Genomic DNA, 13,042 nt, shown 5'->3' with positions numbered 1-13,042 from the left:
ACAACGTACTAAATTAACAATTAACAATTCAAATAAATTCTGACTTATAAGTAGTAATTATAAAAATTCTTAGTATATACTTAATGCACGTAACCATTCCAAGTGCAGAACAGATTAATTAAAACAATTATTTTCACTCAATTATTGTTTATACATCCAAAGTATTTTTAGAGTTAAAAAAATTAAATTTAAATGGAGGATCTTAATGTTTTTTGGTTAAAAATTCATACAAATGAGAACCAACTATTGCAAAATACATTAATAAGCATAAATATTCTAAGAATTCATAAATAGTTTAGCAATTTTTCAAATTTTAAAAATGCTCTTGACTGTTGTGTGTAGTTCAGTGAAATCTTCGTAAAAAGTTCAATATTCTTCATCTTCTTCAGTATTAACGGCGTCCTCTTGAACTTCACGATAGTCAAGTTCAAGAGCAGCTAAATCTTCTCTTGCTTCAGCGAATTCACCTTCTTCCATCCCTTCACCAACGAACCTATAGTATCAAAAGACAATTCAAGTAAATATTTGAATGAAAAATTCACAAATAAGTTTGCTTCCTAATCGATAATTTCAAGTTGAAAAAATGAGCTTCCATGAGCCCACGTGAGCTTAATTTAATTTTTGTTTAAATGGGCGTAGGCTCGTGTATAGCTTTATGGATGTATTTTTTAAATTTTAAAATCAATAAATAAGTAAATAGAAATTTTCATTCTTTTTAATACTTTTCAATTCCTTCTTTTATGGAGAATTGACATTGTCAATTGTTTTCAATTTTCTAACTAGGGAATACATAGTATTATGCTATGCACAGTAAAAAATTTTGCGTCATTGTTTCAAAAACTTAGTGTTAAAAATTTTTGTGTTAAATATTTAACACTTTTATGTGTAAATTTAATATTCATTCTGTTAAATCAACACAAAAAAGTGTTAAATATTTGACATAAAAATTTTTAACACAAAATTTTTTACTGTGTGAACTTATGCGTATACCGATGATCAAAAAATTTTAATATAGTATATTCAATATTATATCAACTAATCGTTGATAATAATTGATTACATAATTCAAACACTTTATTACATAAAAACGCTGAATGGTACTAAACATAAACAACACCATACAATTTAATGGAAAATTGAAAGGTGACTATGGTAACAGAGAGTATAGCAAGTAATAGTGATAATGATAACAAAACATGTACTGTATAGTATCATCAAGCAGCATATTATCCTCACAGTTAAATTAAGTAATTCAGTGAGTAAAATACCGATATTATAATTATCGCAATATTTATTTTGACCACAACTAAACTGGTTTGATAGTACTTTGTATTTTGATAGGAATCATACTTTGTTTTCAGTGCACTTTTAACTTATTAGAAAAATGTGAAGAAAGAGAAAATTTAATATATACAAAAATAATAGACCAATAAAGTATTACCAATGAACAAAAGCTCTTTTAGAGTACATCAAATCAAATTTATGATCAATTCTAGCCCAAGCCTCGACAATCGCAGTTGTATTACAAAGACAACACACTGCCCTTTCCGTTTTTGCTAAATCACCTCCTGGCACTACTGTAGGTGGTTGATAATTTATTCCTACCTATAATCATTTAATTCAGATAATGGTTCAAAAAATGAAAATAATTCACACAATAACTATCACTTACTTTGAAGCCCGTAGGAGACCATTCCACAAACTGAACATGCTTTTGCCGTTTAATCATAGCAATCGCTGCATTTACATCTTTGGGAACAACGTCTCCGCGATAGAGCATGCAAACAGCCATGTATTTTCCTTTTCTAGGATCACAATTAACCATTTGGTGGTTTGGTTCAAAACATGAAGTCGTAATGTCGGCAACCGTCGATCGTTCATGTCCAGCTTTGTCTCCTGATAAAACCGGAGCATACGTGGCCTTAAATTAATTTTGATAATTTAAATAACAACAAATTTGTTGAAGATCACAATTAGTGTATAGTATTATCCAATCTTGTTAAAACTTACGAGTGGAAAATGTATACGCGGGTAAGGAACTAAGTTAGTTTGGAATTCTGTAAGATCAACGTTCAAAGCTCCATCGAATCGAAGACTTGCTGTAATTGAAGAAACTATTTGACCAATTAATCTATTCAAATTTGTGTAAGTCGGTCTATCGATACTCAAATTACGTCTGCACAATTCGTATATCGCCTGCAAAAAAAATCATCAATTTATTGAATAAACCAGCAACCTGCAGTCACTATGTGACTACCGAGAATCACGGATTATGAATAAAAAAAATTGATTTAATGATTTTTCGATATTTTTATCACAATATAAATAATATTGGTACTTTCGAAATAAATTAGAATAAGTAGTAAAACGGTTGACCCTACAGGTCATCCCTGTAATTTCCTGCTAATTTAAAATACAAAGAACTCCAACTTTCATCTGTTACAACATTTTTAAGCTTTTCGAGCTCAAAAGTCTAGTTTGTATTCAGTTAAACACTTTTTAGAAAATATTTGAACTGCAATAACTTTCGGACAAATCATCCGATTCTAGAACTATTGGCAGCATTGAGTGTGAATAAAAAAGATCTGCTAAAATTTTCAGAAATAAATCCGATATGATAAATACTCGAAGAGCTCAAAAACGTAATAAGTGCAATTTTGAGGGCTTAATTATAAAAGTAGCGGGAAGTTGCAGGGATGGTCTTCAGGGTCAACCGTTTTCCTAATTTTTTTGTTATATGCTCGTCATAAAATTTTCCTTATTCTTTTAATTTTATTCATCAATATTGGATATATAACGACATTCACATGTTCAAAACAGAATAAATAAATAAAAAGAATAACATCTAGAGTGACATTAAAATCTTATTATTTATTCATTATAAATTAACTATCTTCGAAACTCATATAAAACCTTTAAAAGGCACAAAGTCCTGTCAAGATCTTACCAGTGATACTAAATTAAAAAAAAAAAAAAAATTAGAAAAACGGTTCACCCTAAAGGCCATCCCTGCAACTTGCCGCTAATTCCATACCTGGGCGCTTAAAATTGCACTTATGATATTTTTGAGATTTTTGAGCTCAAAATATAATTTATGTGATATTTTGAGCTCGCTGAGTTCAAAGAGATAATATTTCTATGCATTTGAGCTCTCCCAGCTCAAAAGTCTGTAGAAGTTTCATAGAACACTATTTTTGGAATTTTCAAACCGCAATAACTTTTGAATGGATCAACCGATTTTCACGCGGTTGGCGGCATTCGTCGCAGTTTTATCGTCCTCATAAGTTATTTTCAGGTTTTAATTGATCGAACCAAAAATTTTGGAGTAATCCCGAAAAAACACTTTTTTCGGTTTTCTTTCGTTCACGATATCTCTCGAACGAATCAACCGATTTTGACCAGCTTGGTGGCGATCGACGTGGTTTTTTATTGTCTAGAGCTGATTAGTTTTTGGAATCGATCGGTGGAGCCGTTGAAAAGTTATCCGTTTAAAATCGGCTGAGTGGGGCGCTGCTTTCTCCGACACCAGAGGTAACGAGGTCGCTGACGTCGCGGCTATACTTGACCTCATAGTGCTGAACACTGGGAGCATTACGACCTTTAGAAGACCAGGGTATCAAGAGTCCATCCTCGACATTTCGTTGGCGACTCCAAGGACTGCTAACATGATCGAAGACTGGACTGTATCCGAAGAATACAGTGGCAGTGACCACCAGTTTGTGACATTCAACGTTGGATTGTCATCTACTCCGGTTTCACAACGCGACCTTTCTAAGCGTAAGTGGAATGCCAGAAGGCTTGATCCAGAGGCATTGCGAGCTTCACTTGCACGAAGCTGGTCTTCTGGTCCTTCAGAACAACCCGACTCCGGATACCTGCAGCGAGACGGAAAAGGCAGTGCTAAATATGATGAAGGAGATTGTTGCCGCATGTGACGCCTCTATGCCGCGGCTGAAAAATAGGAGTTTCTACAGGCCGGCGTACTGGTGGTCAACAGACATAGCAGAACTTCGCAAAAGATGTCATAAGCTACGTCGCCGCGCAACGAGAGCCAAAAAGAGAAGAGTTCTTCTAGAAGTAGTCCACTCGGTACTGCTTTATGGAGCAGAAATATGGGCAGGCATATTGAAACAGAAGACCTACCGACGAAAAATAGCGGCAGTGCAGCGGCGAGGCGCTCTCAGGGTTGCCTGCGCCTATCGAACGGTTTCCGAGGCGGCTATATTGGTCATTGCGGGAGCCGCACCCATCGACCTACTCGCGTTTGAGAGAGCGAAACTTTATGACGCTAAAAACAGTGACGAAAACATAAAGGACGCAAGAACGAGGATAAAGGCGGAAACGCAACAAGAGTGGCAGGACCGATGGTCATCGGGAGAGACGGGCAGATGGACGTCACGCCTGATCCCAAACATCAACGTCTGGCTTTCTCGGGAATACGGAGAAACGGACTTTTTCTTGACCCAGCTATTGACGGGACATGGGCAGTTCAATGCCTATCTTTTTAAAATGGGACTGCACAGCACACCAACGTGCAAATACTATCCAGACAAAATTGACAACGTCGAGCACATGTTCTTTGAGTGTGACCGGTGGAAGGACTACAAAAGTAGTACTGATGAAACTATTGGGACCACGCTCTCCCCTGAGAGCTTAGTAACCTGCATGATCAAAAAAGATGATAACTGGTCAGCTGTCGCAGCCTATGCGCAGCGTCTTTTAAAGGAAAAAATCGCAGAAAGAGACTAGTAACTAGGAGCAACCGTCGTGAGACGCAACACGGACTGGATTGAAGTAATGCTAACGCGGTCCCGATCCAGTCTTCCCCGTAACATCTATGAGGAAAGAGAGAGGAGGATGTTTAGTCGGTATTGTTATCAATAATATTGACTTCCGAGTCCGACATACCCAGGACAAACATCTCGTCCTGGTATAAGTAAATGTATTTGACCTCCTCTATAAAAAAAAAAAAAAAAAAAAAAAAACATACATACATACATACATACATACATACATACATACATACAGACATAGTGACAACCTCGTGGGAGTAGTCAGGGAAGCTTCCTAGGACCTCAAAACGTCGAGATCTGATGAAAACTCGATTTTCGAAAAACGGGGTAAAACCAATAACTTCCCGATTTTCTTAGCGGGAAGTTAAAAAAAAAACGTCATTTTATCTTATTAATAGACCGAAGGCAAAATTTTCCTCATTATCTTCATTATATAGATTTTATAAAAAACTAAATATTTTTTCATGCTATGGTTTACGAGTATGTTTAACTTTCATATTTACCTGGTTATCGACAATAAAAGCGACCTCACAGTGTTCAAGGGTAGGGTGTGTGTAAAGTATAGCATTGTATGGCTCAACCACCGCCGTAGAGACCTAGAATAATTATGTGTTTTAAAAATCTAATTACGATTGATAATTCAACTTAAAAAAATAACTGTTATTCTAGCTTACTTGAGGTGCTGGATAGATGCTGAAAGACAATTTACTTCGCTTAGGATACTCAACGGACAATTGTTCCATAAGTAAACTTGAGAAGCCTGAACCTGTTCCACCACCGAATGAATGAAAAATAAGAAATCCTTGGAGACCTCGGCATTGTTCTGTTATTCTCCGAATTCGGTCTATTGTCAAGTCGATTATTTCTTTTCCTACATAAATTATAAGTTTATAGTAAGTTGTTGGTTAATTAATTAATTACTGAAAAAATTTACAAGCACTGTTTAATTATACCTATTGTGTAATGCCCTCGAGCGTAGTTATTCGCAGCATCCTCTTTTCCTGTTATTAATTGTTCGGGATGGAATAATTGACGGTATGTACCAGTCCTTACTTCATCTAAGAGAATAGATAAAAAAAAAATTAGGAAAACGGTTGACCCTGAAGGCCATCCCTGCAACTTCCCGCTAATTCCATACTTAGGCGCTTAAAATTGCACCAATGACGTTTTTGAGCTCTTCGAGCTCAAAAATACAATTTATGGGTTATTTTGAGCTCTCCGAGCTCAAAGAGATTACTTTCCTATGCTTTAAAGCTCTTCGAGCTCAAAAGTCTGATAGAGATTTGATAAGACACTATTTTTTGAATTTTTAAACCGCAATAACTTTTGAATGAATAAACCGATTTTTACGCGGTTAGCAGCATTCGACGCAGTTTTTCAAGCCTTATAAAAAATTTTGAATTGATCGCGCTAGGAATATCGGAGTTATTCCGAAAAAACACTTTTTTCGGCTTTCTTTCGTTCACGATATCTCTTGAACGAATCAACCGATTTTGACCGGACTAGTGACGATCAACGTGGTTTTTTGAGATTAAAAGCTGATTAGTTTTTGGAGTTGAACCGTCAAGCCGTTTAAAAGTTATTCCAAAAAAACAACATTTGGAAAAAATTTTTTTTTCAGTTTTTTGAAGATTTCTCGAAATCTATTAATCTGAATCAGTCTAAATAGGTTTCAAAATCTAAGTTTGGTCAAGCCCTTTCGAATGGCACCAACCGCGATGAAATCGGTCAAGCCGTTCGAAAGTTATAAGCGGTTCACATACTTTCACACACACATACACACACACACACACACACACATACATACAGACACCGTTACAACCTCGCGGCGATAGTCAGGGAAGCTTCCTGTGACCTTCAAACGTCGAGATCTGATGAAAACTCGATTTTTGCAAAACGGGGTGAAAACAATAACTTCCCGATTTTTGAAAATCTTCGATTTTCTTAACGGGAAGTTACAAATTATAAAATAATTTAGTAACAAACTCGTTAGTAGATAGTTAAAAAATTAACTCTAATTAAAATTTTTTTTTACTACACATTTCTTCGATAACTTCTAAATAATTGATGTGTTTGTATTGCCTAAAAACTATTCTGAACTATCAATTAACTCAATGTTGGATAAATTGAGTAGTCATCAAAAATTGTTCTTCTAAAAGTAGGACTAATTGGAGTAGTAGAATAATTTATGTTTTTATATATCTGTCTACCTGTCTACCCGGTTGTCGTGAAGGTAGCTCAGCAGAAGTTCTTAAATATTAGGTCAAGTGTGACATTTAAATGGTATACCCCTGATGTTATTAATAACAATAACTGTAAGTGGTGATTCGTGTGTTACGACTATAAGAAAAATTAGTCTCTTACAATTTTTATTAAAAAATAATTCTTCTTGTATTTGTTTAATAATTATGCGTCTTTTCTTATTTTTAACTTCCCGCTAAAAAAATTGAAAATTTTCGAAAATCGGGAAGTTATTGTTTTTACCTCGTTTTTCGGAAATCGAGTTTTCATCAGATCTCGACGTTTTGAGGTCCTATAAAGCTTCCCTGATTATTCCCGCGATGGTGTCTGTATGTCTGTATGTATGTATGTATGTCTGTGTGTGTATGTGTGTATGTATGTAAACCTCTCATAACTTTTGAACGGCTTGACCGATTTGATCGCGGTTGGTGCCATTTGAAAGGGTTCGACTAAACTTAGATTTTGAATACAAGTTAGACCGATTCAGACCGATAGATTTTGAGAAATCTTAAAAAAACCGCAAAAAAAATTTTTTTTAAATGTGGTTTTTTTCGAATAACTTTCAAACGGCATGACCGATCAATTCCAAAAACTAAGCAGCTCTTAACATCGAAAAACCACGTCGATCGCCACCAAGCTGGTCAAAATCGGTCGATTCGTTCGTGAGTTATCGTTGACGAAAGAAATCGAAAAAAAGTGTTTTTTTCGAATTACACCGAAATTTCCGGTCTTATCAATTTGGGTTTGAAAATATATTCTAGAATTCGGAAAACTGCGTCGAATGCCGCCAACTGCGTGAAAATCAGTACATTCATTCAAAAGTTACTGCGGTTTGAAATTTCAAAAAATAGTGTTTTATTAAACTTCCATCAGACTTTTGAGCTCGGAGAGCTCATAACTACACGAAAATTATATTTTTGAGCTCGAAGAGCTTAAAAACGTAATAAGTGCAATTTTGAGCGCTTAATTACGAAAGTAGTGGGAAGTTGCAGGGATGGCCTTCAGGGTCAACCGTTTTCCTAATTTTTTTTTTTTTAATTTTCCAATATGAAAGTTGACGACTTTCCAAAATTAGGAGGTTATTGATTACACCCTGATTATCGAAAATCGAGTTCTTATCAAATCTCAACGTTTTGAGGTCCTCGGAAGCAGTTTTGACTATTCATATGAGGATGTCACTGTGTGTGTGTGTGTGTGTTTATTTTTTTTTTTTTTTTTTTTTTTAGAGGGGGGAATTCTTTTTGCAGATTCCAGGCAGCTGTTTCACCTGGATATGTGAAGACTCGACGCAGCGTCATACTAAAACTTGACGCTAACGCCCCTACTCACTAAACCTTTTTTCTTCTTTCCTCTAATCCCTGATGGAAACCGCCGTCAAGCATTACTTCGTGAGAGGAGGATCTAGCTACTGCTCTTCCTTCTGGTGGCTAAGGTGAACTTCCTTTCTTCTATCTTCTGATATTTGCTCTTCTTCTTTCGGTGGAACGCAAGTCTGTGAGGACTTCTGTAGCAAACGTGTTGGTAGCGTTCCAGGCAGCTTCTGATGACAACATTGCTTCCACTAGTGAATCTGGTTGCATTCTCTGGTTGAGGATCCTCTCGAACTCTTCACGCTGTGAATCGAAACGAGGACATACAAAGAAGACGTGCTCCGCATCTTCAGCAACTCCTGGGCAGGACGGGCACTCCAAAGAATCATCGTGCTTAAAGCGGTGTAGATACTCTCGAAAACACCCGTGTCCTGACAACATCTGTGTAAGATAGTAATTGACCTCGCCGTGATTCCGGTTAAGCCAAATGTCGATTCGAGGTATGAGGCGGTGCGTTCACCTACCCTTCTCTGCGGCATCCCATTGTAGTTGCCATCGGCCTATGCTGTTCTGCCGTTCTTCAGGGCTCAGTACAGTTGACTTTTTTCGTTGGTAAAGGGCCCGTCTTTCCTCTGCTAGTACTCTAAGAGGTAGGGTTCCGGCAATAACGCACACTGCTTCTTCTGATATTGTGCGGAAGGCACTGGCAACTCTCAGGGCGCTCTGTCTATAAATTGGACCCGCTGTGTGTGTGTGTGTGTGTGTGTGTGTGTGTGTGTGTGTGTGTGTGTGTGTATGTGTTTATAATTTGTGGCATTCCAAAAGGTCCCACCAAACTTAGATTTCGTACGAATTTGAAACGATTCGGCTCGATAGATTTTGAGAAATCTCAATGATAAAATTTTCAAAAAAATTTGCTTGGAATCACTTCTAAATCGCTTTACCAATCGTTTAGACAATATAATCAGCTGTTAACTTAAAAAAAACACCGTAGATTCATAAGAAATGCATAGAAATCGGTTGATTTGTTTCGGAAATATCGTTGACAACAAATTTCAGAAAAGTATTGCTTTAGTATAATTTCAAATTTTCTCGTCGAATCATTAAGGAGATTTAAAATAATCTTCTTTGCTTAAGAAACTGCGTGAAATGCCACAAGCCGCATAAAAAACAATTGATTTATTCGAGAGATATCGCAGTTCAAAATTTTAAGTCAATTTTTTTTTTTCAGTATATGAAGAATATATTACAAAAATATATTTTTATATTTTTTTTTTTTTTTTTTTTTTCATTTTTATGCCTTACAAATAATTTATTTTTTATAAAAAAAAAAATATTAGTTTTTGTTAACTTGATTATTATTAAAGTTAAACTGTATGGATTTTATATAGAATAAAATTGTACATACTACATGATTGAAGTTGCTGATTAAGACAAAAACGTGATATTTATTATTAATGAGCTAAAAATGATATACTAAACGACATTTATTACTTCTGATTCATTTTAATAGTTAGAAAACGACTGATTCATAAAATTGATAATTAAAATAAAAACTTGCCTACAACTGTGGGTTCGAGATCAATAAAAACAGCTCGTGGTACGTGTTTACCACTATCACTTTCGGAAAAAAATGTATTGAAAGAATCGTCTTCCTTATCGATCGTTTTATCACTGGGCATCTGGCCGTCAGGATGAATTCCATGTTCAAGGCAGTAGAGTTCCCAGCAGGCGTTGCCCATTTGAACGCCCGCTTGTCCTATATGTATCGATATACACTCCCGCTACATGAGCATAAACATTAAACATTAAACATTGTATTAGATAAATTTAAAGACACGCTAATTCAAGTATAATTATACACAACTTATAGTAGCATGAAACTATCAAAATACCTTCTTAGCCCATTTATTACCAATGTAAGCCATGACTATTTTTTGATAAATTTATAATACAAAAAAAAATAATTATAGCGTAAGATGATATTATTCCTATCAGGAAGAGCGTTATGAAAACGTTTGTCCCTCGTTTCGAGGCTGACTGATGACACTACATAAGTTTAAATTTCTAGACCCTGATGGTAAGCCTTACGATAGTTTTATATGTAAGAATAAGTTAAGTAGTTGACTACCTACGCCTTGAACTAGCGAAGCGGGTTATTAAAAATTGATGAGCTACTCTGCAAGCAAATAACGATACATGCTATATTTCTAATGCAGGTTGTCCTACAGTAGATATTAAAGTCCTTGTTTGCCTAGCGTGACTAGAAAACAATCGATTTTAAAGCTTGTAAACTGTAACCATAGTAGCTTCATGAATTCATAATTATTGATGAAAATATTTTTTATTCTCGTTTATTAATATTAATTTTGTGATTTATTCATTAATAATTGACCGAAAAATAGAAATATTTTTATTTTTTAAATATCATAAAAATTTTGAGGCATAATTGCACATTGTTATTTTTATTTCCTAGAATTTGATTAGTGTCAAGGCATAAGTCATTTGATTATTTTAGGTATTATGTTGTCAAAAGTTTTAAGAAAATAATAACAAAAACTTTCAATATACATTTTTAGTAAAGTTCAGAACTTTATTTAGTAAATTATAGTTGTAAGTTATATTGATCAGTAAGATATAATTTTTTTTAATTTTGTTTACACAGAATTTTACAAAAGTTTTCTAATTATTATTTAACTTATTTTGATGAAAGTTTGGCATATACCAGAAGAAAATAAGTTACTTATAAACATTTATGATCATGGATAGGTTTTAGGCATGTCTAAATTTTTTTAATCAAATTTGGACTCATACAATCGTACGGACGTTTTTAATTATAAATTATAAAATAAATTAATCATTGTAATCATTGAATTTAAATTATAATTAAGTCATTATCAATATTTATATTTTCTATACTACTTAATTTTTGAAATTCCCATTTCATTATTTATCATACATGTTCATATATTGCTATTTATAATTTTATGTAAGTTGAACATCGTAGAAAAATTTTTCAAGCAAACTTTACTACAGAATCAATTATAATCCAAATTTAATTATTACAATCATTTATTTATTTAAAATAATTGTTTATAAATTCAAAGCTGATCATTGGTCATTGATCATATATTTTCAGCCTACTGTAAAATTGCTAAAAAATTAGTTAAATATTTTATTCAGTAGTCAAAAATCTTATTCTTAATGTTAATTAAATGCGAAATAAAATTTTTAGTTCCGTAATTTTTTTTATCACGATAATATTTATTTATAATAAGCTTAACTTGATCTATTATCAACTTATAGAAAAACAATAGATGCTTATACGATGTAAGAAGCTTATAAATAAATAATGAATGCGTATAGTCTTCGACGAGTAATTACCTAAAACTTTTTGATAGTTTCCGGACTTCTATGTAATTTTATAGATTGATTCAAAGTCGATAAACATGCTTGTGTTCATAATATGATAATATAATAGTATATTACACACCTAGGGAAGTAAAGTAAGAAATGTCTCAGATCACATGTAATTGTTGGCCGAGGCGAAGCCGAGGTCGACAAACATGTGATCTGAGGCTTTCTTATTTACTTCCCGTGGAGTGTATACTATTTTTTTGCTCGACGAAGGCAGAAAGGGGCAACTTCGTTTAGCGCAGCGGGCTGAAAGTTGACGCTTTCTGCCCGTCGAGCAAAAAAAACATTTAATGATTGTTTATAATTCTTAACATCATGAAGTATAAAGTAAGTATAGTAAAAAAAAATGAAAAAAGCTTACCATAATGGAACTGTTTAATTGATAGGGTTGATACTTTCAGGTGCGAACGCGGCTAACGACTGACCAGTAGAAAGTAGACAGTAGTTAGTGCTTAACTATACTACTATTTTTTCATATTTATAGAGGATGCTTCTATAATACCAGGTGGAAGGTTTACGATTCACGAACTATAGTATCAGCTTTTATGCTAGTAGAGCAATGGACATCTATATATTCATTCACATTAATCGATCGTTCCATGCATGTCACTGACATTCCATATAATGAATTTTGTTTTATAAACGTATTATGGATGTTTATTTATAAAACTAAATTGTAAAATTTTTATTCATTATAGATAACTTTTTATCTTAAAAATTAGAGTTTTTAGAAATGGGATTATGACTTGAAAACTTGAAGGAATATTGAAGAGAAAAGTATTTTAAATATTTTTTAATTTAATTTAACTGAAAATATATTTATCAAATGATGATATAACTCTAATGAATTTTTAAAAACAATAACAAGATATAACAGTTTTTGAATATTATCGAATCCAAAGTACTGATAACTGCAGTAATATAATGAAAAATCTTACGATTGGTTTTTATCAATCAAATTTTAGACATCCAATTATCAAAATAATTTTTGCGGCTAAAAATAAAGTTGTATAAGAAGTAAAAAAAACTTTTTTTAATCAATTAATCTGATCTGAATCAACAAAAAATTTACGATTGATATAGATCAGGCAGTATATTTTTAGCTCTACCGCTATCAAAAAAAGCTGCAAAGTTGTAGAAACTTGAAAATTTTTATTTCCAGAATTATAAAAAATTTAAAAACAATACAATCAGGATCACGGGTAATTAGAAAACACAGTTTAATCAATTTAAACAATCATAGTTAGTTATTTTTCCATAATATTATTGTTTATCTGTCAT

At 33.6% G+C, this 13,042-nt stretch overlaps 1 protein-coding gene across 2 annotated transcripts; it reads right to left on the bottom strand.

Moving 5' to 3' along the window:
• Positions 1-26: 26 nt before the first annotated feature.
• Positions 27-12,227, bottom strand: LOC123263621 (tubulin alpha-2/alpha-4 chain-like). Of its 2 annotated transcripts, none has more exons than XM_044726536.1 (9): positions 12,123-12,227; positions 9,906-10,128; positions 5,747-5,851; positions 5,468-5,664; positions 5,297-5,389; positions 2,011-2,196; positions 1,673-1,921; positions 1,442-1,605; positions 27-493 (listed from the first exon to the last, which is right to left on the bottom strand). In XM_044726536.1, exons 1-9 carry the CDS (start codon positions 12,123-12,125, stop codon positions 367-369), a joined length of 1,347 nt encoding a protein of 448 aa, XP_044582471.1. In that variant the 5' UTR covers positions 12,126-12,227; the 3' UTR covers positions 27-366. The 2 variants fall into 2 exon arrangements, with proteins under 2 accessions (XP_044582471.1, XP_044582464.1); XM_044726529.1 differs by lacking the exon at positions 12,123-12,227 and adding an exon at positions 10,240-10,399.
• Between the last annotated feature and the right edge of the window lie 815 nt (positions 12,228-13,042).

This window comes from Cotesia glomerata, linkage group LG1 (assembly GCF_020080835.1).
Source record: "Cotesia glomerata isolate CgM1 linkage group LG1, MPM_Cglom_v2.3, whole genome shotgun sequence".
Taxonomy (NCBI): Eukaryota; Metazoa; Arthropoda; class Insecta; order Hymenoptera; family Braconidae; genus Cotesia; species Cotesia glomerata.
Note: the sequence above shows the minus strand (reverse complement) of the source record. Positions and strands in the feature narration are given on the sequence as shown.